The sequence below is a fragment of the Callithrix jacchus genome, chromosome 1, assembly GCF_049354715.1.
Source record: "Callithrix jacchus isolate 240 chromosome 1, calJac240_pri, whole genome shotgun sequence".
Taxonomy (NCBI): Eukaryota; Metazoa; Chordata; class Mammalia; order Primates; family Cebidae; genus Callithrix; species Callithrix jacchus.
This window is the reverse complement of record NC_133502.1, coordinates 212,152,435-212,179,295: the sequence shown is the minus strand read 5'-3', so window position 1 is coordinate 212,179,295 and position 26,861 is coordinate 212,152,435. Positions and strand designations below refer to the sequence as shown.

Here is a 26,861-nt window from a genome sequence, read left to right as displayed (position 1 = left end):
CTATCTTCCAAAAAAGTGGCTGTACCATCTTACATTCCCACTGGCAGTGTATGAGGGCTCTGGTCTCCACGTCCTCTCCAGCACTTGGTGTTACGCGTCTGCTTGGTTGTAGTTATTCTAGTGGGTGGAAAGAGACATTGTGTTTTGGATTAATTTGCATTTTCCTAGTGACTGACGATGTTGAACGCTTTATAATGTGCTTATTGGACATTAAAATATTATCTTTGGAGAAATGTTTCTTCATGTTCTTTTCCCATTTTTAAGTTGGATGTCTTTTAATATTGAGTTGTAAGAGTTCTTCTGGATATATCGGTTATTAGACATAAGATTTATAAATCTTTTCTCCCATTCTGCGGCTGTCTTCCCCTTTCTTGATTGTATCTTTTGCTGTGCCAAAGGTTTAAATTCAGCTGATGCTCAATTTTTTATTTTCTTGCTTTTTCCCTTTCCTCCTTTTCCAGGTCTCACTAGGTGGCCCTGACTGATCTTCAACTGTGCTTTTGATGTTGTTTCTAAGACATCAGTGCCTGACACAAGATCGCAAGAATTTACTCTTACGTTTTCTAAGAGTTTCATTGTTTTCAGTTTTACATTTAGGTCTGTGATCCCTTTTCAGTTAATTTTTGTGTATGGTGTTAGGCAGAGACCCAAATTAATTTATTTGTACATGAATATCCAGTTGCCTCACCACCGTTTGTTGAAAAGTCTATTTGTGGTTGGAAACTGGTTCATGACTGTCATCCCAGCACTTTGGGAGGCCAAGGCTGGAGTATTGCTTGAGTCCAGGAGTTTAAGGCTACCATCTGCCTAATTCTCCCCATAATTTCTCCAACATCTGCCTAAAAATTGTTGCATTTGCGATGACATGGATAAAACTGGACGACATGATGGTAAGTGAAATAAGCAGAGCACCGAAAGACAAACCCTGCATGATGTTATTCATGTGTGGATCCTTAAAAAGTTGAACTTGCTTGGGAACTGATTCATTAAAGCAAATGGAAAGAAAGAAAGGAAAAGAAAAAGGAAAAAAAAATGTTGAACTCATAGAAGCAGAGAGTAGAATGGTGGTTACCCCAGGCTGGGTGTGGGGGAAGAATTAGGCAGATGTTGGAGAAATTCTGGGGAGAATTAGGCAGATGGTAGCCTTAAACTCCTGGACTCAAGCAATACTCCAGCCTTGGCCTCCCACCACTGTTTCCAACCATGAATAGACTTCTCAACAAATGGTGGTGAGGCAACTGGATATTCATGTACAAATAAATTAATTTGGGTCCCTGCCTAACACCATATACAAAAATTAACTGAAAAGGGATCACAGATCTAAATGTAAAACTGAAAACAATGAAACTCTTAGAAAACGTAAGAGTAAATTCTTGTGATCTTGTGTAAGGCACTGATGTCTTAGAAACAACATCAACAGCACAGTTGAAGATCAGTCAGGGCCACCTAGTGAGACCTGGAAAAGGAGGAAAGGGAAAAAGCAAGAAAATAAAAAATTGAGCATCAGCTGAATTTAAACCTTTGGCACAGCAAAAGATACAATCAAGAAAGGGGAAGACAGCCGCAGAATGGGAGAAAAGATTTATAAATCATATGTCTAATTAATAACCAATATATCCAGAAGAACTCTTACAACTCAGTATTAAAAGACAATCCAAGTTAAAAATGGGAAAAGAACATGAAGAAACATTTCTCCAAAGATAATATTTTAATGTCCAATGAGCATAGTATAAAGCATTCAACATCGTCAGTCTCTAGGAAAATGCAAATTAATCCAAAATGCGATGTCTCTTTCCACCCACTAGAATAACTACAACCAAGCAGACGCGTGACACCAAGTGCTGGAGAGGACGTGGAGACCAGAGCCCTCATATACTGCCAGTGGGAATGTAAGATGGTACAGCCACTTTTTTGGAAGATAGTATGACAGTTTCTCAAAATGTTAAAAATAAAATTGCCTTCTCTAGCAGAACTGCAAGGGGCTCAGGACAAAAATAATAATAAAATAAAATAAAGTCAAATTTCCTTAAAGTCAGTAACTTTACTTCTAGGTATCTAACCAGGAACAATGAAAATGTATGTTCACGCAAAGACTTGTGGGTGAATGTTCACAACACCACTCACAAGAACCAAAAAGTGGAGACAAGCCAAATGCCCATCAACTGACGAAGGAATTCAAATGTGGGGAGTACAAAGGAATACTATTCAGCAATCAAAAATGAGTTCTGAGGCATGCTACCACAGTGATCAACCTCAGCAATGCAAGGCTTCGGGAAAGAAGCCAGATGCAAAAGAACACACGTCGCATGATTTCGTTTATATGAAAGGTCCAGAACAGCCTAATACAGGGATGGAAAGCAGCTTACTGGTTGACTAGGGCTGGGAATGAGACCGAAAAGTGACTCTGATAAGCACGAGTTTCTTTCTGGGATGATGAAATGTCCTTAAGCTAGATTTTGGTGATTGTTACATAATTCTGTAAATATACTAAATATACTAAAAATCATTGAATTGGACTAACCGCAGTGGCTCACACCTGTAATCCCAACACTTTGGGAGGCCACAGCAAGAAGATTACTTGGACCCAGGAGCTCAAGAACAGCCTGGGAAACATCTCTGTGAATAATTTCAATGCTTTAACAGGTGTAGTGGTACAAGCCTGTAGTCTCAGGTACTCAGGAAGCTGAGGCAGGAGCATCACCTGATCCCAAGAGGTTGAGGCTGCCGTGAGCCATGATGGCACCACTGCATTCCAGCCTTGGTATCAGAGTGATAACCCTGTCTCTCTTTCTCTCTCTCTCTCTCTCTCACACACGCACAATCATTGTACACTTAAAATGGGTAGATTTTAGTTTATAAATTACACCTCTATAAAGCTGTTAATTTTTAAATTATTTTTAATTTAATTTTTTTTTTTTTGAGACAGTTTTGCTGTTTTTACCTAGGCTGGAGTGCAATGACGCAATCTCAGCTCACCACAACCTCCACCTCTCAGGTTCAAGTGATTTTCCTGCCTCAGCCTCCCAAGTAGCTGGGATTCCAGGCTCCCGCTATGATGCCTGGCTAATTTTTTGTATTTTTAGTACAGATGGGGTTTCATTATGTTGTTTAGGCTGGTCTGAAAGTCGTGACCTCAGGTGATCCACCCATCTCGGCCTCCCAAAGTGCTAGGATTACAGACACGAGCCAGGCAGTTTTTTAAGTTCTAAAATTATACTATTTACCCCTAGCACCAAGACTGTAGTCTCAAAATACCATTGCCCAATGAAAGGAAACAAGGCTTCCTGGACAAAATGCTGATTCCAGGTCTAGGCCAGAAATGTGTAAGGAGCCTGGAACATATTATCACTCTGGATAGCAAAGAATCTATAAAGATTATTAGGATGATTTCAACATGTGTAAAGGGCCCATCTGAAGGGCCTCCTTCTAACCAAAGATAGGACATTTTGTACATTAGTAAGGATAATAGTTGCAGTGAATTGAGATATATCAAATACGTTTGAATATCTGCATTCATAATGATCCTTTTGAAAAAATAAAAGTGGGCTGGCACAGCTCCTCATGCCTGTAATTTCAACACTCTAGGAGGCTGAGTTACAAGGATCATTTCATCCAGGAGTTCAAGACCAGCCTGTGCAACACAGGGGGACTTTGTCTCAACAAAAGATTTTTTAAATTACTCAGGTTTGAGGGCCTGTGCCTTTGGTCTCAGCTACTCAGGAAGCTGAGATGGGAGGGTCACCTGAGCTGAGAAATTTGAGGCTATAGTGGCATGACTGCTTGTCTGCATACCAACCTGGGCAACAAAGCTAGACCCTCCTTAAGTAAATTAATTAATAGAAGTGGTGACCATTGAAGGATATAAATGAAATAGCCCATGATTTTGAAAAATGGTCAACAGAAGAAATGAAGCCATGAACTGGTGTTTTCTATATAAGTTGTACAAGTGAGTAACAGTTCATAAGAAGCAGCATCTCTTTTTTATATTTACTTCATTTTTTTCTTAATGCAAGGCTCTGCTTGGGGTAGCAGTGTCTCTTTCTTCATGCACGGCTTTTCTTAGGGTAGCAGTATCTCTTCAAAGTGTGGCAGCTCATAAACAAAGAAGGAATGATACAACAATGCCTTCATTGTTCAATCCGTAACTGATCAATGGCCATTAACACCACCAATTAAAAAAAAAAAAAATCTCCAGAGAGTACACACCTCCTCCCAGAAGAAACTAGCACAGCCTTTTTGCCCTGAATCAAGTCCAGCCTGAATCTCACCAAGTCTTGAGATTAAACTACTAATTTATCAAAACTAGAACAAAGTGAAGAGCAAGTTAACCAACATCACAAGATACAATTAGCAAAATTCACAGTATGAGAAACAGCATAATGAGAATACACTTAGCATAATTCAAAGTGTGGGGAAATGGCCTGATTTATTCAATAAATGGACTGCAAGGGACAGCACAGAGATGAAAGTGGGAAGCTGTCAGGATCAAAAAAAACCCCAAGAGGTGAATCACACAATCCCAAAGAGAGACTTTATTTGGATCCTGATTCAAACAATAAATACATGAAACGACTGAAAATTTGGAGCTAGAAGGAGAGTTGACAGTGATAAAGAGCAATGGTGTGAGATGGTTGGTTGATGATGGTATTGGGATTATATTTTTTAATGAGTTCTTGTCTCCAGGCATGGCGGTTCACACCTATAATCTCAGTAGTGTGGGAGGTCAAGGCGGGAAGATCCTTTGAATCCAGGAATTGTAGACCAGCCCAGGCAACATAGCAAGACCCTGTCTCTACTAAAATACAATAAAAAGATGAGCTGGGCATGGTGTGAGTCTGTAGTTGCAGCTACTCAGGAAGTTGAGGCAGGAGAGGCCACAGTGAACCAAGATCATGCCACTGAACTCCAGCCTGGGTGACGGAGACCTCGTGTTGAAAGAACAAACAAGAATCGTATCTTTTGGGGTCCAAAGTGGCTCCCGCCGGAGGTCATGGCGCTCTCGAAGGGGAGGTCATCAGTTCAAGGTTAACCTGAGCAACCTCATAAGTTCAAACTGATTGGCAAAAAAAAAAAAAAGAATCGTATCTTTTACAGACATCCACCAAGACGGTCAGGGAGGAAATTCTATGATGTATGGGATTTTTTATAAAATCACGAGAGGAAGAGGAGAAGCATGTAGGAGTATACATGTAACTCGATCGACCGTCAGATAAATACCTGAATCTGCTGCTGAGTAGGTGGAAGCTCACTACACTAGCCTCTTGTTCCAAAAAGCTCTAGAATAGAAAGTTTGTCTAAAAATCCACTTCAGGGATTTGTAACAAGCATTGAATAAGATCGTGTATACAGAGTGTTTTCTCACCACGCCTTGCAGGTAGTCAGCACATAAACATGGTTTTTAGTTTTGTAAAAATCCACTTCAGGGATTTGTAACAAGCATTGAATAAGATCATGTATACAGAGTGTTTTCTCACCACGCCTTGCAGGTAGTCAGCACATAAACATGGTTTTTAGTTTTGTATAGTCCCCGTCCATGAATCACACCCAGAAAAGGTATGTTGTTCACACCAAGAGCTCTGGCCCGCGGACCTTTGTCCACTTGGTGGTAATTCATTGGACTCTGAGGTTTAGAATGAGGAAATACCAGCCTTCAAAGCCCCAGGCCTGCTATGAAATAGCAAAGCCAATGGTCCCAGATGCCTTCATAGCACACCTAGTAAGCAGGATCCTTTTCTCTCACCTTGTGGGCACACTTGAGTCCATGCACTCATTTTTCATTCATTTCTTATATGCCGTGTATTGGGTACTCGGGATCCATAATACAGTGGACCCACAATTGACTGGAAGCATTGCTTTCAAAGCATCATTTCAGGATGAGTATTTCGTGTCAAGTGGATTCAAGGAACAGTGTGAAGGATCCATGGCCTCAGTCACCATGAAGAGCCTCCCAAGAGCCAACCTTCCTGGGCACATGTAAGTGAGTGGAGACATGGAACTCACCCTTACAAGGCCTAGAACCTGACAGATCATACAACACAGAAGCCCAGATAACTAAGAAGGGGACGCTGAAGGTGAGAGGTGGGCCCCAAAGGATTCTGTGAAAATGCTTTGTGTTTGTGGATTTCTCACGCAGAATGAAACCTTTGTTTTTATTCACAGGTTAGACACACTCTCTATATAGAATCTATGAAGGGACATTGCTGAATTTTTTGAGGCCTATAGTGAAAAATGGATTATCTCAGGCAGCTCAGGATGAATAATGCAGTCACCAAGAGGGGCAGGGTGGCCACAGGTGGCCAGCAGCAGGAATGGGCATTGTGAGCCATTGGATGGGGTTGTGAGAAGTGGCATTGTGAGTCACTGGCCTGACTTTGTTGTTTCCTGGCAATCAGGTGACATAGGAGGCTTTGTGGGGGACAGGCATCAGCCAGGACCAGCAGCCTTCAGTCGGAAGCTGGTAGTGGGAGGAGGAGGAGCTCCGACTGCTCTCACGGAAGTGTTTGTTCCCTTGGCGCTTGCTCTGTTGCTTTGTTTTTTCCTTTGTTTTATTTTATTTTGTCTGTTGCTTTTTTTTTTTTTTTTGCGTGTTGCTTTGTTTTGTTTTCTTCGTTTTTTTTGTTTGTTTTTTTATTTTATTTTATTTTGTGTTGCTTTGTTGTTACAGTCCCCTTGTGGATCACCAATGGGGAATTGTCTATGCCCCAGCGCTGGCCCCAGTTGTGCCTGCTGTGAGCCTCGTGGCCAGTCTGTGGCATCTACCACTCCAGAGCCTGCCGTGTTACATCCTGGAGTGGTGGAGGTCCAGGATGCGCGGCCCGGAAAATCAAAGAGGCGCAAAGGTAAAGAAGCCATGGGTGCCATTTGCTCTCTGGCACATCTCTGGCCACCACGTCCCCACCTCCTTCCCATCCCGTCACCCCAGAGACATCCTCAGCTTCCAGCTCCCTCCTGCCTATAGCCAGCTTTCCCGGGGCTGGGCATGGGGGACAAAGGCTAGTCCTGCCTCTTGTCTTTGTTGTTGAGCCTTCTTGCTTGAGGCCTTTTTGGTCTAGTCTCTCCCTTTCCCTGGTGAAAATTCAGATACTCCAGTTTTGGAGTCTCCATCCCATTCTCTAGCCTTGGCTGTCCAGCTACTATGGCATCTCAGTGAAGGAGCCAGTTAAAGGCCCAATGATTTCTTTTCTCCTATTTGATAGAGAAGCTAATAATTGGGATAATTCAGACTCAAATATTTGGAGACTTGTTGAATTTGAAATAGAGTTTGCCATGGAAGAGATTATATGGTGTTCTTAATAGATGATTTGAAGTCACCTTGACAGAAGCAGCTTTGTCTTCCAATTGTAATTTGAAAACCAAAGGAAAAATTGAGGGACATGCTTAAAATGACTGCAAAAGGTATGAAATGTTACTGCCCGAGCTGTAAAAAAGCTGTTTTTGTTGTGGTTTTACCCAAAAGTGTAGCCGTGGAGCTCTGATTACTTCAACATTCCCACTTTGACATGAACGTCTCTTCAGCCCTACTCCAGTAACTTCACGGGCTTAGTTTACCTCCTTGTTCTGAAAGACAGGTAGAGCTAGCTCATGGTTACAGGTTCCAAAAGAGATGAAATGACTTTAGACTTGAATTTGGAAGGTAAAGACTTGGAGTTAGAAGGCCAGACCCTGCCTGTGGAAAAGAGTTTGTTTTCATGGCTCCCCTTCCTACAGGATGGAAAAGGGGAGGGGAGAGGAAACATTTCATGTTTTTGCTATGGTCAAATTGAAGACAAAAACTAACACTTGTAAGACAGGAGAGGAGCATTTAGGTACAAAATCAGTCAAACATTTGCGTATCACTACGTTCGTTGAGCAAATGGAAGCTACCAGACTCAGAAAACCAGAGATGCTAATGGAACTGACATTAGTAACCAGGGTTTACTGAGTTCAGTGCTCAGGGTGACTTTTAATAACACCCACCCTCCCCTCCACACACACACTTTTCTCAGGACTGGAAAGCTCAGGCAGCCCAGGATGAATAATGCAGTCACACAGAGGGGAAGAAGCAGGGATCGGCATTGTGAGCAACTGGGTGGGGCTGTGGGGCAGGGCATTGTGAGCACCTGGGTGGGGCTGTGGGGTGGGGCATTGTGAGCCACTGTGTAGAGCAGGTACTTACTCTAAACCCTGCCTATAGGTAAAAAGATTTTAATGTAAAAAGACCTTCAATTGTCCCACACCTTCCTTCTGAACCATCCCTTCCCTATGGTATACACACTCCACTGTGAGGGGTAATGGCACAGGGATCCACCATCTTGTCTTGCCACCACTCAAGACACAGATATGGCTTCTGTTTATCAGTCCTTATTAAATGTTTCTTTCTAAGAAAAAAAAAATAAGCTGGTACTTCTACATAAAGGAGAAGTATGGAGCTGTAAAAAAGAGTAAGATGTCTTTTTATTGCTATGGAGTGATTCCCAAGATAGGGTACGCAGAAAAGCAAAGAGAACATGCAGTAATATACATGAAAGAAAGCAGGCAAAATCATGTGTATTTCATTATTTAAAAATAAAAGCCAATGTTGGGGAAGTCTTGATGATGACCTGTGACAGTTTCCTTCTAACTTCACTGGGCAGCCAAAGTGCATATTTTCTCAAGATTTCATTTTGCTATGGGATCTGCAGAGGACGCTAACTGCACTTTTCGCCTTTGAGTTAGAGAAAACTTCACTTTGTGATTCATTGTGCATTACGTGGTATACAGACTGCTCTTTCATTTTATTCTATCCTCTCAATATTTCGAGTCAGGTGTAAAATGGGAATTATACTGTGTTACATATGAGGAGGCTGGTTCTAAGAAGAAGACTCAGTACATCAAGAGTGTAAATTCTAGATTTATGGCATATAAAACTAGAATTTACAAAAAGGCGGGCATATGACCTGCTTTAAATAGTAGCCTTTATAAAAAAAAAAACAAAACACAACTTTTTTTTCTTAGCTTACTAAAGCAATTAAGCCTCAGGATGAAAACAGCAATATTAGATAATGAGAAATAAAATGGGGTTACTTGTGACACAGTAATGCTTTTTATTGTGAAAAGACAGGGTCTTGCTTTGTCACCCAGGCAGTGGCGTGATTATAGCTCACTGCAGCCTCAATCTTCTAGGCTCAAACGATCTTCCCACCACAGCCTTCCATGTAGCTAGGGATACAAGGGCTCACCGCCACATCTGGTAATTTGTAGATTTTTTTGTAGAGACGAGGTCTCACTGTGTTGCCCAGGTTGGTCTCAAACGTCTGACCTCAAGCAGTTCTTCTGCCTTAACCTCCAAAACTGTCAGGATTACAGCCATGGGCCAGCACACCTACCCCGGAAATGTTCCTAAAAGTCTGAAACAATAAGTTAAATGCTATTAAGAAATATGTAAAAAGATAAACATATACTATGGCATATGAAATGTCACCGTTCAGTCATGGTCACAACAGTGATTAAAATATCCAACAGTTGAGGCAAGTCTGAGAACAGAGAGGGACGTACAGGATTGGTTTGGAAGCTAGAATTAGGATTGTCAGAGCTGGGAAAGCAGAAACAAGGCAAGAGTGTGCGCAGGAGTGGGGCACACAGCCGCTCCGTGGTATGCCGTGTGTCCTCTTTTACGGCAGGCCAGCTCCAGCCCAGATGAGAATCACCTGATGGGTGGAAAGAGTGGATTCAGGTAAAATCTCAGACTGTGCATCATAACGGAGAGACTTAAAATATTTGCCTTATGGGTCATAAAACTACTAAAAGTGACAACATAGGGATAATAGAGTAGGTCAGTAAATGCGATAAGCCACCTGCCACATCTCCATAGCCTCAACCATCCCACAGAAACACTGGGGCAGCAGGATTTCACAGAGCTTGTGAAAAGAGCTCTCGGTCCAGGGTCCAGGGCATGATCTAGAGGACTCAGGTGTTCCGGGATCTCTCTCCCCGGGGAACCAACCACATGATTACCTCAGACCTATCTCTCCTCACTGTGGTGACTGGGCAAGTCACTCAAAATGTCTGAATTTGAATTCACTGAATTTGAAAATAGGGGTTGTAGCCCCTTCCCTGCCTGTCCTTTGGGGATCAGGGAAATCACAGATCTCTGTCATGAGCTGGAAATCATGTGGCCATGGAAACTGTGAAGTCACTTTCCATCCTAATCCTGCGCAGACATGCAAGCTCCCTCTCTGTAGTCAACCACTACCAAGTGTCTGGATTATTCTTCCCGACATTGATTGAACATTTTAGGGCATTTACAAAAACATGAGTCTTTTTAAGTCTTTATCTGCATTTCATCCTTTTAGACACTATAGAGATTAGTAGGTCTATAGCCTAGATCTAATAATGTTTCCACATCTGAGAATAGGGAAGAGAGGCACAGATGGGTTCATATCCCTCTTCCAGGTATGTGCAGATTCTAAGTAGGATTTGAACCCAGCCTATTTTTTTGGTAACTTGGAACTTCTGCTTTTCTATATTGTCTCATCTGAATAAAGGTATCTGCCTGCACAAACAAATCTCCCTAGAACCCAGATCTAATTCAGGTAGCATTGAAAAGCACTCGGTGAAAACTAGGATCAAAAGTTTAAACTGAGAACGTTTTTACTAATTTCTCTGTGGTCCTCTGCCAGCAAGGTGTCAAGCACTGTCTTTATTATGATGCATTTCTGCCTTGCAGGTTTGGCTGGCCGCGCCAGGAGCTGGGTAGCAAAGAGGAGGCGCAAGAAAATTTGCCGCAGTGAAAATGAAGGTAGTGTGGAAATTATATCATGAAGTTGATTGAAGCAAATAATTTCAGTTTACTCATCCAGTGTCCCATATGAGAGAAACTCAGTAAATGCTGTGTCAGGTTCTTCATTTATTTCATTTGTGCCCATTGAAATGCATTTAATCAACGGGTGATGCAACTACACAAGGAAAGTTACGTTGACAACTTAGAGTTTGGTTCTTTTTGTTACTTTATTTTTGTGAGAAAGTCTCATTTTGTCACCCTGGAGTGCGTTGGTGCAATCACAGCTCATTGCAATCTTGACCTCCCCATGTTCAGCTGATCCTTCTACCTCAGCCTCCCAAGCAGTTGGCTGTAATGCAAAATACAAATATTAAGCTATTTTTTTTTTAATGTTAGAGACAGGATTTCACCATGTTGCCCAGGCTTGGTTCACTTTTGATAGTAAAGGACATCTCGAATATTTAGACGTTTGCTTTCAGTTTGGGCAATTATGAACACAGCAGGTATAAACCTTCTTGTGTCTTGTTTGGAAACATAATTTTTACAATGTAACTAAGGCAATGCTAAAATTATGGTTACTTGTATGGTAAGACTACCTTTCTTTGTGAGAATTTTGGTAGAATTTACCGGTGAATTCATCTGAAGGTAGTGTTTTGTTTTGTTTTTTGAGAAGATACTAATTATTGATTCAATTTCTAAAATAAATATAGGCCTATTTAGATGATTCATTTATCTTGAGAAGACTTTTAACCTTCTGAAACAGATCCAGAAAATTAGCTCATTTCATATAATGTATCCAAGTGTGAGCACAGATGTGTTCACAATATTCCTTTATTATTATTTTTGATTCCACTCGTCTTCAACTGATATTATTGGTACATCGTGACTTCCTTCTTTTCCATTGTGGTTAGACAAGGTAGAAGTTCATCAATGTTTTTGATCTTTTCAAATAACTGGTTTTTGGTTTTGTTGATTTTCTCTGATTTCCTGTTTTTTATTCCTTTAATTTCTGCAATCATTATGTATTTTTCCTCTATTTGACATTACACTGCTGTTTTTCTTTCATTGCGGAAGGTGGAAGCTAGATTATGAATTTAGATTTTTCTCATTATTGACACAGCATCATGAATGTTACTCACTGAATATATCATTAAAATGCACAGTTAATAACTAAAATAATAAATATGTGTGCTTTACTATAATTTTAAAAATACAACAGGATAGATAATTGTAGTATCAGGATATGCAGATCCACAGAAGTTAAATAATCCTGTAACGTTTCATAAAATGTTGGGATTCACCTAGACCTTCACGTGGGCAGCAGGTCTGATGAGATGCTCTCGCTGAGCCTTGCAGTGTCTTTCTGTATTAACCGGTTCTCAGACTATTTCACAGTGATGAGGTTGCTGTAGCTAGAAAGCCCAAGGCTCTTTGGTTTCTTTCTGCCCCTTTCCTTTGCCTTCCTTCAACACCAAGGAGAGTGGTCCAGCAGCAGCTCAGTCCATGCTTGTCAGCAGCCCAGCTCCATACACTGCAGCTTCAGTCCACGTCCCACAGCACCAGTGCACTGACTGTCTCTCTGTGTCCTCCTAGCTCCCGTTCAAGACCCGGAGGAGGAGACGTCACCTGAGATAGTAAGATGCATTTCTTTGTCTTGAAGAGAAATATCTTTTTCTGGGGCTTCTAGAATGTCAAGTGAGTATCATTTTTGACTGCCATTGTGAATCAGGCCTCAGCTGTCATAGACTCCAGCTACCAGTCACTGGAGCTTATGACCAACTGAGGCCTGATTGATGATGTCAGTCCAAAGGTGACATCACTGACAAGTTAGTAGTGAGCCTATTTCTCAGTAGCAACATTTTCTTCCTGAAAAATAATTTTGTATTTAGCAGCCAACATGGACTTGCTCAATATCCCATGAAAAACCAGGTTCCCGGAAGGTGGACTCCTCCTGGAAGGCCCCTCTGCCTATTAGCTCTAGAGCCCATCAGATTGCCCATGCTCCTTTTCACCCTGGGGGCGCGGTCTCTGTGTTCTCCCAACTCCCACCAGGTCCTTATGTGGTCATCCCGTGAATCAGCAGAACCGGCTCCTCCCTCTTCTCCAGGGTGTGGGGTCCCTGGGGTTCAGAAACTACTCTCCTGAGCACCCGCATTTATCTCATCCTGGGATTAGGAGCTGCTGCAGGAGGAGAACCGGCAGAAGCTGGGCCTGAGCACCAACCTCAAGCAGGTGGAGGATGAGAAGAATTCCTTCTGGGAACAGCTGGAGAAGGAGAAGGAGGCCACGCACAACCTTGAGAAGCAGATTGCCACCCTCCATGCCCAGGTTTGGAGGCCCAGGGAACTGGCCAGATGCTACAGGCTGGAGAGCTGCTGGCCTGGGCACTGCAGGACAGACTGCTGCTGAGCCAGCCTATTGCTCTTTTCCAGGGAAGCCCCCCTCCCCCCTGCTGTCCCACATCAGTGCTCTTAGCCTGAGGCCATAAGAGAGGAATCCAGGGGTCTGTGGACCTAGATGGGGGACACCACTATTTTCACTGCTATTTTATACTTTATGTTCACCAGTCTAGCTACAATGTAGCACTGCTTCCATTATGAACATAGCCACAAGCCATGGTGCTGGCAGTCCCTGTGCCCTTGTCACCTGGAGAAATGGCCAGTTACCCTGTTAGGGTCATGGCTCAGCTCCTTGGCCTCGTGATTGCCAGGCCTGCACTGAGTTTGCTATCTGATGTGCTACCTGGGGTCACGTGGCTTCCTGAGTGATGGCAACTGCATTTCTCTATACTGGTTGCCTGGGTGATTCCTTATGTTTATTTCATGCCTGTTAAAACATTGTCATGAGAAGGAGTCCCTAGTCCTCTCTATAGAATGTCAAGGGGTCCATAGACTAATGTCAGGGTCCCTGTCGTAGATCCTATTTTAGGCCTCCACGTGGCAGGCCAGAAGGCCTGATCCACCTCCAGATGGGCTGGGAGTTCATTCCAAAGTCAGGGTAGGAGTTGCCTTCGAGCGCATGTGGTTGCAGGTTTATCTGCAGATGCAAGGGCTGAGTTATGGGGACCCCGTGTACACCCCCACAGGGCACTGGCCTTGCTCTCTGGGGGTGGTCCCCCAGAGCGAGAGGCTTGGTGTGGATGAGGGCTTGGAATCCCCTCAGCGGGCCTAGGAGTCAGCCTCCCCGCAGCTTCACACACTAGATGGATGCCTTTCTGCAGAAACTCCATTTGTCTTGCCCCCATGGAGAGGGAAGTGACTGGGGGAGGCAGTTTCATAACTGGGCGGATCCCTGGTGCCCCTTTCACAGTGTGGCAGGCAGGCTCCCAGCTGTCCCAGGGACAGGTGTGTCACCTGAGCAGGTGCCATCTCAGGCATCTGCTTATTCCTTGCTCCTGCCCAGGTGGCCGACATGACGAAGATTGAGGACAGTGTGGGGTGCCTGGAAACCTCAGAGGAGGTGAAGAGGCAGCTCCGGAAGGACCTGAAGGGCCTGAGCCAGGGGCACAAGGACAAGCTGGAGAATACCAAGACATGTCTGCAGCAGGAGCTGGACGACCTGCTTGTGGACCTGGACAACCAGCGTCACATGGTGTGCCACCTGGAGGAGAAGCAGAAGAAGTTTGACCAGGTGTGTAGCCATCCACCCCATCTTTTGCATTTTCTCTCCTTCTGGCACTCAGCCCAAGGCGAGGACCTCATCAGAGAAACCCTGGGCTCCCTCAAGACCTTGCCCGAGAGGGGTCATGCGGGGCCAGCACTTACAGGACCCCTAGTCTCTGGCTTGTTGAGGGGCTTGGGGAGAAGGCCAGCGGAAGAGGGTCTCTTCATGCAGTGGGTTGAGGAGGAACTTTTCCTTTCTGGGTTTTCACGTTTTTTCAGATTTTCTATAATGAATTGGTTTTCCCATCATCTAAACCATTTATTTGTGCATCCATATTGCTTCCTTATTCCAAAAGATCTGAGGGAAGGTGAGGGAGATGTGAACACCAGGGCGGGATAGACATCGAGCATGGAACTGTGGCGGCCGGGTCCAGCCCGCTGCGTTTTGGGGAGAAAGCTGCATCAAACGCACACACACACTGTCGTTCTTGTATTGTCTCTGGTTGTTGCGCTGTGGTAGTGGGGTTGGGTTTCTGCAGAGACTGTGGGGCCTGTATACCCTAAAGAATGCACTCTTGACTGGGCATTCTTATATGCCTATAAGCTCAGAACTTTGGGAAGCCAAGGTGGGCGGATCACCAGGTCAAGAGTTCGAGAGCAGCCTGGCCAACATGGTGAAACCCATCTCTACTAAGAATACAAAAATTAGCTTGGGCCCAGCTGCTCTGCCCTGCTGGGGGCTGTAGCTCGGAGCCTGTGGGGCTGAGCCTCATGATGCCCCTCTCTTTCCCAGCTCCTGGCAGAGCAGAAGACCATCTCTGCCAAGTATGCAGAGGAGCGTGACCGGGCCGAGGCCGAGGCCCGAGAGAAGGAGACCAAGGTGCTGTCGCTGGCCCGGGCCCTGGAGGAAGCCATGGAGAAGAAGACGGAGCTGGAGCAGCTCAACAAGCAGATCCGCATTGAAATAGAGCACTTCCTGAGCTCCAAGGGCAAGAGCGTGAGTGCTGGGCCTGGCAGCCAGGTCTTGGAAGGGGCCCGAGCGGGGTCATCACAGAGGGTCAATGCATACACACCTTTCGGGTCTAGCAGACCCAGGTCCCTGCCAGTCCCTTTGCTCCTGACTTGGGCTCTCTGGGGCTCAGGTTTATGAGCTGAAGTCCAAGTGGGCTCTGGAGCAGCAGGTGGAGGAGATGAAGATCGCCCTGGAGGAGATGGAGGATGAGCTGCAGGACACTGAAAATGCCAATCTGCAGCTGGAGGTCAACCTGCAGGCCATGAAGATCCAGTTCGAGCAGGACCTGCAGGGCCGGGACGAGCAGAGTGAGGAGAAGGTGCAGCAGCTGGTCACACAGGTGTGTGTGGGCTCCTGCTACCCCACGGTGGCCAGGGTTGCCCTGGCTTCACCCAGGCTTCCATTTCCTCCTTCTACCTGGATTGTGTTAGGGCCCTGGACCTCGCCTCCCGTCCCCTGTCCCTCCTGTCCAGTCCCCTGACCATTGGGTCAGCGACTCACCTTCTTAGAGTTCTTCGAGTCAGTAATGCCCACTGGCTTCCGGAGGCCCCGCAGATCCTGCAGAGACACCTGGGTTCAGAGCCAGAGCAGGGTCTCTGAGTGGGTCCAGCTTCCCAAGCTGTCAGTGTTCCTTCCTCCAGGTGTGGGACATAAAGGCAGAGCTGGAGGATGAGAGGAAGAGTCACTCCATGGCAGTGGCCGCCTGGAAGAAGCTGGAGATTGACCTGGAGGCGCGCATCGACTCGGCCAACAAGAACCAGGATGAAGCCGTCGAGCAGATGCGGAAGTGGCGGGTAAGGGCGGGCAGTCCCCAGCTGTGCCAGCTACATGCGAGGGCACTGGGGAGGTTCTGGGTGCTTCCAGCCCCATCTCACTAATGGAGACAGGCTCAGAGGTGAGTGGAAACAATAGTCCAACAGCAAACTTGCAGAACGGTGCATGGCTGAGTACATGAAACACAGAAGCAAACAGGCAAGTGCAGGCCTAGGCATGGGGGAGTTCAGAAGGTCTCACCCAGTGCAGACTCCAGCATCAGCCGCGTCCTGACGCTCCAGCCTTCTGGGCTCCGGTGTGATGGTTCCGAGAAGCAGCCTAGAGTGTGGGATACATACTTGGAAATTTTCACCTCACCAATAATTGAAGAATAATGAACACATTAAAAACAGCTCTGATATGTCATATCATGTAGCAAGAATAACCCTAGGTTTAAAATACATTTGAGTCAGTGTCTTGCTCTTTTGCCCAGGCTGGAGTGCAGTGGCACAATCTTGTGTCACCAGAACCTCTGCCTCTTGGGTTCAGGCGATTCTCCTGCCTCAGCCTCCCGAGTAGCTGGGATTATAGGTGTGTGTTCCCATACCTGGCTAATTTTCGTATTTTTAGTAGAGATGGCGGTTCACTGTGTTGGCCAGGGTGGTCTCAAACTCCTGACCTCGTGATCTGACAGCCTCAGCCTCCCATAGTGCTGGGATTACAGGCGTGAGCTGCTGTGCCTGGGCAAAAAAAAATCTGTAAAAGCTAACTGTGGGCAACGTTGTGGGGCACAGATACCCTGCTGTTGGCATGTTCTGCTGCTGTGGACTGGCTGCAAACACCCAGTCGTGCACTTTGGCTTGGGGAATCTGTTTTTGGAGTTATCTGCAAATGGAAAAAAAGAGTATTTGACAAAAATCTTTAGCATTAAAACAAATGGGAGGTGGGTAACAAAAGGAAAGGTGTTTCCTGCCTGTGGTGGGGACACCTGCCAGGCTGGGCACTGGTTTAAAGCGGCGGGTGCGCATTAGGGGTGGCACCGTGGGCACTGGTCTCCGGCCCACAGAGGGGACAGAAGTGGAGAATGAAGCTCAGCCTGGGCTTGCGTCCACAGTGACCAACACTGTCAAAGTGTGAGTTATGAAGTGGGACACAGATTTTTGTCCTCAGTTGCTTTTTCTCCCTGTCACCATGGTTGGTTAAATATCGAGCAGAGTACAGCCATCCCTGTGTGCGAGATGACGCTCGAGGGTGGGGGTGGAGGGCCGAGGGCCAAGGACCTGGGTGGGGTGCCAAGCCTCTGTCCCTGCCCCAGGCCCAGGTTAAACACTGCATGCGTGAGCTGGACGACACCCGTGCCTCTCGCGAGGAGATCCTGGCCCAGGCCAAAGAGAATGAGAGGAACCTGAAGAGTGTGGAGGCTGAAATGATCCACTTGCACGAGGTGGGTGGGATGGCAGTGGAGAGTGGCACTGCTGCCCTGCAGCTAGCAGGTCGCAGCACAGGGCTTTCAGCAGAGGGCTAGGGTCTGACTCAGCTCTCCTGTTACAAAAGGATTCCCTCCAGGGTTCCATTACATAGTGGGCCTCCCTGGTATGATGAGATTGTGTGAGTGAAATGCCTCACATCAGATGAGGCTCCGTGGCTGCCACCACCTGCCGTGACCGATGGAGGGTCTCAGCATCCCCATAGCTGCCCTGTCCATGTCGCACCTGAGCCAGTCCTGAAGTGTTTCCTGGGTCTAGAGGGTGCCCTGCAGTGTGACTTGCCGGGTGTGACTGCGTCCAGGGTGTAGTCGTCTCCTGCCTGCAGGCTCCGGAGCTGACTCCAGACTCTGGCTACCCTGAGCAGCAGGGCAGCAGTGAGCGGCTCTGTCCACGTGGTCTGCCCTGCTTAGGCCAGGACACTTGTTAGTCATCAACACACCCTGGCACCTGGCTTGATTCCTAGCACTTAAATGTAGTTCAGTTTTATGAACATACAATGCTTTTCAACTATGACTTTAGGGGGGCACCAGCCCTGTGAGCTAGAGGAATCCTGGAGGAAGAGCTTTCTGGGGAGGTGGGGCTGGGGAAGGGCTTGAGAGGAGGGTGCCCAGGGCTGGGAAGGATGGTCTTGTGGGGCTGTGGCTGCCTTCAGGTCACATTCTGGATCTCTGTGGCAGGAACTGGCAGCCACGGAGCGTGCCAAGCACCAGGCCCAGCAGGAGCGGGACGACCTGCTCGTGGACCTGGACCACCAGCGCCAGATAGTGTGCCACCTACAGAAGAACCAGAAGAAGTTTGACCAGGTGTGTAGCCATCCACCCCATCCTTTGCATTTTCTCTCCTTCCGGCACTCAGCCCAAGGCGAGGGCCTCATCAGAGAAACCCTGGCCTCCCTCGAGACCTTGCCCGGGAGGGGTCGTGCGGGGCCAGCACTTAGAGGACCAGCACTTGGGGAGAAGGCCAGCGGAAGAGGGTGTCTTCATGCAGTGGGTTGAGGAGGAACTTTTCCTTTCTGGGTTTTCATGTTTTTTTCAGATTTTCTATAATGAACTGGTTTTCCTGTCATTTAAGCCATTTATTTGTGCATCCATATTGCTTCCTCATTCCAAAAGATCTGCGGGAAGCTGAGGGAGATGTGAACACTGGGGCGGCATAGACATTGAGCATGGAACTGCGGCGGCCGGGTCCAGCCCGCTGCGTTTTGGGGAGAAAACTGCATCAAACGCACACACACTGTCGTTCTTGTGTCGTCTCTGGTTGCGCTGTGGTAGTGGGGTTGAGTTTCTGCAGAGACTGTGGGGCCTGTATACTCCAAAGAATGCACTCTTGACTGGGCATGGGATTATATGCCTATAAGCCCAGAACTTTGGGAAGCCGAGGTGGGCGGATCACCAGGTCAAGAGTTCGAGAGCAGCCTGGCCAACATGGTGAAACCCCATCTCTACTAAGAATACAAAAATTAGCTTGGGCCCAGCTGCTCTGCCCTGCTGGGGGCTGTAGCTCGGAGCCTGTGGGGCTGAGCCTCATGGTGCCCCTCTCTTTCCCAGCTCCTGGCAGAGGAGAAGACCATCTCTGCCAAGTATGCAGAGGAGCGTGACCGGGCCGAGGCCGAGGCCCGAGAGAAGGAGACCAAGGTGCTGTCGCTGGCCCGGGCCCTGAAGGAAGCCATGGAGCAGAAAGTGGAGCCGGAGCGGCTCAAGCAGTTCCGCGTGGAGATGGACCTCATGAGCTCCAAGGGCAAGAGCGTGAGTGCCGGGCCTGGCAGCCAGGCCTTGGGAGGGGCCCGAGCGGGGTCATCACAGAGGGTCAACGCATACACACGTTCCGGGTCTAGCAGACCCAGGTCCCTGCCAGTCTCTTTGCTCCTGACTTGGGCTTTCTGGGGCTCAGGTCCATGAGCTGAAGTCCAGGCGGCTTCTGGAGCAGCAGGTGGAGGAGTTGAAGACCCAGCTGGAGGAGCTGGAGGATGAGCTGCAGGACACTGAAAACGCCAATCTGCAGCTGGAGGTCAACCTGCAGGCCATGAAGATCCAGTTCGAGCGGGACCTGCAGGGCCGGGATGAGCAGAGTGAGGAGAAGCAGCAGCAGCTGGTCAGACAGGTGTGTGTGGGCTCCTGCTACCCCACGGTGGCCAGGGTTGCCCTGGCTTCACCCAGGCTTCCATTTCCTCCTTCCACCTGGATTGTGTTAGGGCCCTGGACCACACCTCCCCTCCCATGTCCCTCCTGTCCGGTCCCCTGTCCTTCGGGTCAGTGACTCACCTTCTTAGAGTTCTTCGAGTCAGTAATGCCCACTGGCTTCCGGAGGCCCCGCAGATCCTGCAGAGGCACCTGGGTTCAGAGCCAGAGCAGGGTCTCTGAGTGGGTCCAGCTTCCCAAGCTGTCAGTGTTCCTTCCTCCAGGTGTGGGAGATGGAGGCAGAGCTGGAGGATGAGAGGAAGAGGCACTCCATGGCAGTGGCCGCCTGGAAGAAGCTGGAGATTGACCTGGAGGCGCGCATCGACTCGGCCAACAAGAACCGATGAAGCCATCAAGCCGCTGCGGAAGTGGCGGGTAAGGGTGGGTGGTGCCCAGCTGAGCCAGCTACATGTGAGGGCTCTGGGGCGGGAACCTGGCAGGGTGCCGCCTCTTGGGAAGATCCTGGGTGCCTCCAGCCCCATCTTACTAATGGAGACACAGGCTCAGAAGTGAGTGGAAACAATAGTCCAACAGCAAACTTGCAGAACGGTGCATGGCTGAGTACATGAAACACAGAAGCAAACAGGCAAGTGCAGGCCCAGGCATGGGGGAGTTCAGAAGGCCTCACCCAGTGCAGACTCCAGCATCAGCCACGTCCTGACGCTCCAGCCTTCTGGCCTCTGGCGTGATGGTTCCGAGAAGCAGCCTAGAGTGTGGGATACATACTTGGAAATTTTCACCTCACCAATAATTGAAGAATAATGAACACATTAAAAGCAGCTCTGATATGTCATATCATGTAGCAAGAAAAACCATAGGTTTAAAATACATTTGAGTCAGTGTCTTGCTCTTTTGCCCAGGCTGGAATGCAGTGGCACAATCTTGTGTCACCAGAACCTCTGCCTCTTGGGTTCAGGCGATTCTCCTGCCTCAGCTTCCCGAGTAGCTGGGATTATAGGTGCGTGTTCCCATGCCTGGCTAATTTTCGTATTTTTAGTAGAGATGGCGGTTCACTGTGTTGGCCAGGGTGGTCTCAAACTCCTGACCTCGTGATCTGACAGCCTCAGCCTCCCATAGTGCTGGGATTACAGGCGTGAGCTGCTGTGCCTGGGCAAAAAAAAATCTGTAAAAGCTAACTGTGGGCAAGGTTGTGGGGCACAGATACTCTGCTGTTGGCATGTTCTGCTGCTGTAAACTGGCTGCAAACACCCAGTCGTGCACTTTGGCTTGGGGAATCTGTTTTTGGAGTTATCTGCAAATGGAAAAAAAGAGTATTTGACAAAAATCTTTAGCATTAAAACAAATAGGAGGTGGGTAACAAAAGGAAAGGTGTTTCCTGCCTGTGGTGGGGACACCTGCCAGGCTGGGCACTGGTTTAAAGCGGCGGGTGCGCATTAGGGGTGGCACCGTGGGCACTGGTCTCCGGCCCACAGAGGGGACAGAAGTGGAGAATGAAGCTCAGCCTGGGCTTGCGTCCACAGTGACCAACACTGTCAAAGTGTGAGTTATGAAGTGGGATGCAGATTTTTGTCCTCAGTTGCTTTTTCTCCCTGTCACCATGGGTGGTTAAATATCAAGCAGAGCACAGCCATCCCTGTGTGTGAGATGACGCTCGAGGGTGGGGGTGGAGGGCTGAGGGCCAAGGCCCTCGGTGGGGTGCCAAGCCTCTGTGCCTGCCCCAGGCCCAGGTTAAACACTGCATGCGTGAGCTGGATGACACCCGCGCCTCGAGAGGAGATCCTGGCCCAGGCCATAGAGAATGAGAGGAACCTGAAGGGGGTGGAGGCCGAGATGATCCACTTGCACGAGGTGGGTGGCGTGGCAGTGGAGAGTGGCACTGCTGCCCTGCAGCCAGCAGGTGGCAGCACAGGGCTTTCAGCAGAGGGCAGGGCTAGGGTCCGACTCAGCTCCAGGAATTGGCTGGGGACAGCTCTCACATTACAAAAGGATTCCCTCCAGGGTTCCATTACATAGTGGGCCTCCCTGGTATGATGAGATTGTGTGAGTGAAATGCCTCACATCAGATGAGGCTTCGTGGCCGCCACCACCTCCTGCCGTGACCGTGTTCTGGGGAGGGAGGGTCTCAGCATCCCCATGGCTGCCCTGTCCATGTCGCACCTGAGCCAGTCCTGAAGTGTTTCCTGGGTCTAGAGGGTGCCCTGCAGTGTGACTTGCCGGGTGTGACTGTGTCCAGGGTGTAGCCGTCTCCTGCCTGCAGGCTCCAGAGCTGACTCTGGGCTCTGGCTACCCAGAACGGGGCCGGGGCAGCAGTGAGCAGCTCTGTCCAAGTGGTCTGCCCTGCTTAGGCCAGGACACTTGTTAGTCATCAACACACCCTGGCACCTGGCTTGATTCCTAGCACTTAAATGTAGTTGAGTTTTATAAACATACAATGGTTTTAAGCTGTGACTTTAGGGGGGCACCAGCCCTGTGAGCTAGAGGAATCCTGGAGGAAGAGCTTTCTGGGGAGGTGGGGCTGGGGAAGGGCTTGAGAGGAGGGTGCCCAGGGCTGGGAAGGATGGTCTTGTGGGGCTGTGGCTGCCTTCAGGTCACATTCTGGATCTCTGTGGCAGGAACTGGCAGCCACGGAGCGTGCCAAGCGCCAGGCCCAGCAGGAGCGGGATGAGCTGCTTGTGGACCTGGGGAAGCAGAAGTTTGACCAGGTGTGTAGCCATCCACCCCATCCTTTGCATTTTCTCTCCTTCCGGCACTCAGCCCAAGGCGAGGGCCTCATCAGAGAAACCTTGGGCTCCCCCGAGACCTTGCCCGGGAGGGGTCGTGCGGGGCCAGCACTTAGAGGACCCCTAGTCTCTGGCTTGTTGAGGGGCTTGGGGAGAAGGCCAGCGGAAGAGGGTGTCTTCATGCAGTGGGTTGAGGAGGAACTTTTCCTTTCTGGGTTTTCACGTTTTTTTTCAGATTTTCTATAATGAACTGGTTTTCCTGTCATTTAAACCATTTATTTGTGCATCCATATTGCTTCCTTATTCTAAAAGATCTGCGGGAAGCTGAGGGAGATGTGAACACCGGGGCGGGATAGACATCGAGCATGGAACTGGCGGCCAGGTCCAGCCCACTGCGTTTTGGGGAGAAAGCTGCATCGAATGCACACACACACTGTCGTTCTTGTGTTGTCTCTGGTTGTTGTGCTCTGGTAGTGGGGTTGAGTTTCTGCAGACTGTGGGGCCTGTATACTCCAAAGAATGCACTCTTGACTGGGCATGGGATTATATGCCTATAAGCCCAGAACTTTGGGAAGCCGAGGTGGGCGGATCACCAGGTCAAGAGTTCAAGAGCAGCCTGGCCAACATGGTGAAACCCCATCTCTACTAAGGATACAAAAATTAGCTTGGGCCCAGCTGCTCTGCCCTGCTGGGGGCTGTAGCTCGGAGCCTGTGGAGCTGAGCCTCATGGTGCCCCTCTCTTTCCCAGCTCCTGGCAGAGGAGAAGACCATCTCTGCCAAGTATGCAGAGGAGCGTGACCGGGCCGAGGCCGAGGCCCGAGAGAAGGAGACCAAGGCGCTGTCACTGGCCCGGGCCCTGAAGGAAGCCATGGAGCAGAAAGTAGAGCCGGAGCGGCTCAACAAGCAGTTCCGCTTGGAGATGGACATGAGCTCCAAGGGCAAGAGTGTGAGTACCGGGCCTGGCAGCTGGGCCTTGGGAGGGGCCCGAGCGGGGTCATCACAGAGGGTCAACGCATACACACGTTCCGGGTCTAGCAGACCCAGGTCCCTGCCAGTCTCTTTGCTCCTGACTTGGGCTCTCTGGGGCTCAGATCCATGAGCTGAAGTCCAGGCGGCTTCTGGAGCAGCAGGTGGAGGAGTTGAAGACCCAGCTGGAGGAGCTGGAGGATGAGCTGCAGGACACTGAAAACGCCAATCTGCAGCTGGAGGTCAACCTGCAGGCCATGAAGATCCAGTTCGAGCGGGACCTGCAGGGCCGGGACGAGCAGAGTGAGGAGAAGCAGCAGCAGCTGGTCAGACAGGTGTGCGTGGGCTCCTGCTACCCCACGGTGGCCAGGGTTGCCCTGGCTTCACCCAGGCTTCCATTTCCTCCTTCCACCTGGATTGTGTTAGGGCCCTGGACCACACCTCCCCTCCCCTGTCCCTCCTGTCCGGTCCCCTGTCCCTCGGGTCAGCGACTCACCTTCTTAGAGTTTTTTGAGTCAGTAATGCCCACTGGCTTCCGGAGGCCCCGCAGATCCTGCAGAGGCACCTGGGTTCAGAGCCAGAGCAGGGTCTCTGAGTGGGTCCAGCTTCCCAAGCTGTCGGTGTTTCTTCCTCCAGGTGCGGGAGATGGAGGCAGAGCTGGAGGATGAGAGGAAGAGGCACTCCATGGCAGTGGCAGCCAGGAAGAAGCTGGAGATTGACCTGGAGGCGCGCATCGACTCGGCCAACAAGAACTGGGATGAAGTCATCGAGCAGCTGTGGAAGTGGCGGGTAAGGGCGGGCAGTCCCCAGCTGAGCCAGCTACATGCGAGGGCTCTGGGGCGGGAGCCTGGCAGGGTGGCGCCTCTTGGGAAGGTCCTGGGTGCTTCCAGCCTCATCTCACTAATGGAGACACAGGCTCAGAGGTGAGTGGAAACAATAGTCCAACAGCAAACTTGCAGAACGGTGCATGGCTGAGTACATGAAACACAGAAGCAAACAGGCAAGTGCAGGCCCAGGCATGGGGGAGTTCAGAAGGCCTCACCCAGTGCAGACTCCAGCATCAGCCGCGTCCTGACGCTCCAGCCTTCTGGGCTCCGGCGTGATGGTTCCGAGAAGCAGCCTAGAGTGTGGGATACGTACTTGGAAATTTTCACCTCACCAATAATTGAAGAATAATGAACACATAAAAACAGCTCTGATATGTCATATCATGTAGCAAGAATAACTGTAGGTTAAAAACACATTTGAGTCAGAGTCTTGCTGTTTTGCGCAGGCTGGCGTGCAGTGGCACGATCTTGTGTCACCACAACCTCTGCCTCTTGGGTTCAGGCGATTCTCCTGCCTCAGCCTCCGGAGTAGCTGGGATTATAGGTGCGTGTCCCCATGCCTGACTAATTTTCGTATTTTTAGTAGAGATGGCAGTTCACTCTGTTGGCCAGGGTGCTCTCAAACTCCTGACCTCATGATCTCACAGCCTCGGCCTCCCAAAGTGCTGGGATTACAAGCATGCACCACCATGCCTAGCCTTCATGGGGCCTTTTTTTAAGCACCAGTAGTCAGTTTTGGATGTGAATTTTCTGCCGTGTGGTAGTAGGTCCCTGTCTGTGCACCGGCTGTGGTTCACCTGTGTACCCACTGTGGTGTCACCTGTTTTACGAGTTGGATCAAAAGGTGGCATTTTACACTTTTCTGCGTTTCCTGTTGTAACTGTTTCTGTTCGCCTGAACTCTGTGTGCTGCTGTTGTGTATGAAGATGTCTGACCACTAAATATTCTGTGGGAAGATTGTTTTGAGAGCGGACCTGTTTAGCTGAGCTGTGGCTCCCAAATCCAAATTCGAGAGGGAAATCAGGAGCAGCCAGGCGCCTGATTTCCCTCTCGAATTTGCTGTGGGATTTGTGTGCTGTGCTGTGGCCTCCCTGGCCAGGCCCCACTGACTCTGCCTCTGCCTCTGCCCCCAGGCGTGGGGACCTGCCGTTTGCCCCAACGAATGCTCAGACGAGGTGGATGGCAAAGCAGATGGAGATGAGGCCAAACCTCCAAATAAGCCTCCTCTCCTGCAGCCTCAGATGGACATGCGGACACTGCAGCCTCTTCTTCCCAGACCCTGCCGCACACCTCCCTTGACCTTGGGACTGCTGTGAACGTGCCTCTTACCCGCATCCCATCTTTCTTCAGGCCCGAGGGTAGTTTACCTGCACAGTTGATTCAGCATGGTTAAAAATCTGCCACCTGCACAGATATTCTTGAAAGCAGAAAAAAAGGTTTTCTTTTAATAAAATCCTGAGGCTTTCTCACTGCCTTTCTTTAGAAGAGAGTAGCTTGTCCTCACGGGTCTACACTGGTTGCCGAATTTACCTGTATTCCTAACCGTTTTCTGTATGCTGCATTGAGCCTTACGGCAAGAAGGCATTTTTTTTAAAAAAGGAAACAAACTCTCAAATCATGAAGCAATATGAAAACTGCATATGTCTACAAAGCTCTGAATTCAGGTCCCAGTTGCTGTCACAAAGGAGCGGGTGGAACTCCCGCCCTCCCCCGTTTTATATAATAAAAATTTCTGAGCATGTGTGGCAGCGGTCACCACTGCAGTAAGCTGGTCTACAGATGTTTTCCACCGAACACCACAGTAAACAGTGCCATGTGCTACCAGCTGTGTCTGTAGCATTTGTCTGTGGCAGGGGGGCCCCGGATGGGACTGGGCCTCGCTCCTGTGGCCAGTGCCAGCTCTGCATTGTGAGGGAGCCAGACTGGCTGTTGCGTAGGCTGGGCTAGCTGTGGGCAGTTGCGCAGAAAAGGAAAGGTGGAAAGGTGGGCCGGGCCAGATCTGAGGAGGCTAAGAGTATCTTAGAAACCTTGGTTTAAGGCTGGCATGGTGGCTCACGCCTATAATCCCAGCACCTTGGGAGGCCTAGAAAGGTGGATCACCTGAGGTCAAGAGTTTGAGACCATCCTGGCCCACATGGTGAAACCCTGTCTCTATTAATACAAAAATTAGCTGGGTGTGGTGTGTGCCTGTAATCCCAGCTACTCAGGAGGCTGAGGCAGGAGAATCAGTCTAACCAGCGAGTTGGAGGTTGCAGTGAACCAAGATCATGCCACTGTACTCCAGCCTGGCAACAGAGCCAGACTCTGTCTAAAAAAAAATCTGGATGTGGTGGTGGCAGGTGCCTGTCATCCCAGGTACTGGGAGGCTGAGGCAGGAGAATTGCAGTGAGCCAAGATTGTGCCATTAAACTCCAGCCTGAGCAATGTGAGCAAAACTCCATCTGGGATAAAAAAGAAACCCTGGTTCATTTCAGTTCTGAGCACCTACTAAGTGCAGCACGCTGAGCTTCGTTAGGGATAGAGGCACAAAATGGGCCCAGGCCCTAACATGCAGGATCTTTCCTACTCTGAAGAACACACCTGCTCTATGGAGGTGCAGCCCGGTGCTGCGGATGCCC

At 48.9% G+C, this 26,861-nt stretch overlaps 1 protein-coding gene across 50 annotated transcripts in view; it reads left to right on the top strand.

Annotated features, from left to right (window-relative positions):
- LOC103791316 (myosin-9) overlaps positions 1 to 26,067 on the top strand; it is a 40,496-nt gene extending 14,429 nt beyond the window's left edge. For 5 of the 50 annotated variants that reach the window (XM_078342513.1, XM_078342487.1, XM_078342494.1 and 2 more), the window contains 21 exons: positions 5,862 to 6,071; positions 10,685 to 10,756; positions 12,332 to 12,372; positions 12,914 to 13,066; positions 14,141 to 14,368; positions 15,134 to 15,337; positions 15,483 to 15,692; positions 15,994 to 16,146; positions 17,421 to 17,549; positions 18,270 to 18,395; positions 19,140 to 19,337; positions 19,483 to 19,692; positions 19,994 to 20,144; positions 20,630 to 20,727; positions 21,452 to 21,578; positions 22,343 to 22,432; positions 22,763 to 23,396; positions 23,542 to 23,751; positions 24,053 to 24,205; positions 24,690 to 24,787; positions 25,377 to 26,067. In XM_078342513.1, coding sequence (XP_078198639.1) covers positions 14,150 to 14,368; positions 15,134 to 15,337; positions 15,483 to 15,692; positions 15,994 to 16,146; positions 17,421 to 17,549; positions 18,270 to 18,395; positions 19,140 to 19,337; positions 19,483 to 19,692; positions 19,994 to 20,116 — 1,572 coding nt within the window. In that variant the 5' untranslated portion in view covers positions 5,862 to 6,071; positions 10,685 to 10,756; positions 12,332 to 12,372; positions 12,914 to 13,066; positions 14,141 to 14,149 and the 3' untranslated portion in view covers positions 20,117 to 20,144; positions 20,630 to 20,727; positions 21,452 to 21,578; ... (4 more) ...; positions 24,690 to 24,787; positions 25,377 to 26,067. Of the gene's footprint in view, positions 1 to 5,861; positions 6,072 to 6,664; positions 6,840 to 10,684; positions 10,757 to 12,331; positions 12,373 to 12,913; positions 13,067 to 14,140; positions 14,369 to 15,133; positions 15,338 to 15,482; positions 15,693 to 15,993; positions 16,147 to 17,420; positions 17,550 to 18,269; positions 18,396 to 19,139; positions 19,338 to 19,482; positions 19,693 to 19,993; positions 20,145 to 20,629; positions 20,728 to 21,451; positions 21,579 to 22,342; positions 22,433 to 22,762; positions 23,397 to 23,541; positions 23,752 to 24,052; positions 24,206 to 24,689; positions 24,788 to 25,376 lie in introns of all 50 variants that reach the window. The other 45 variants (XM_078342434.1, XM_078342404.1, XM_078342359.1 and 42 more) reach the window with 23 other exon arrangements.
- The last annotated feature ends 794 nt before the right edge of the window (positions 26,068 to 26,861 follow it).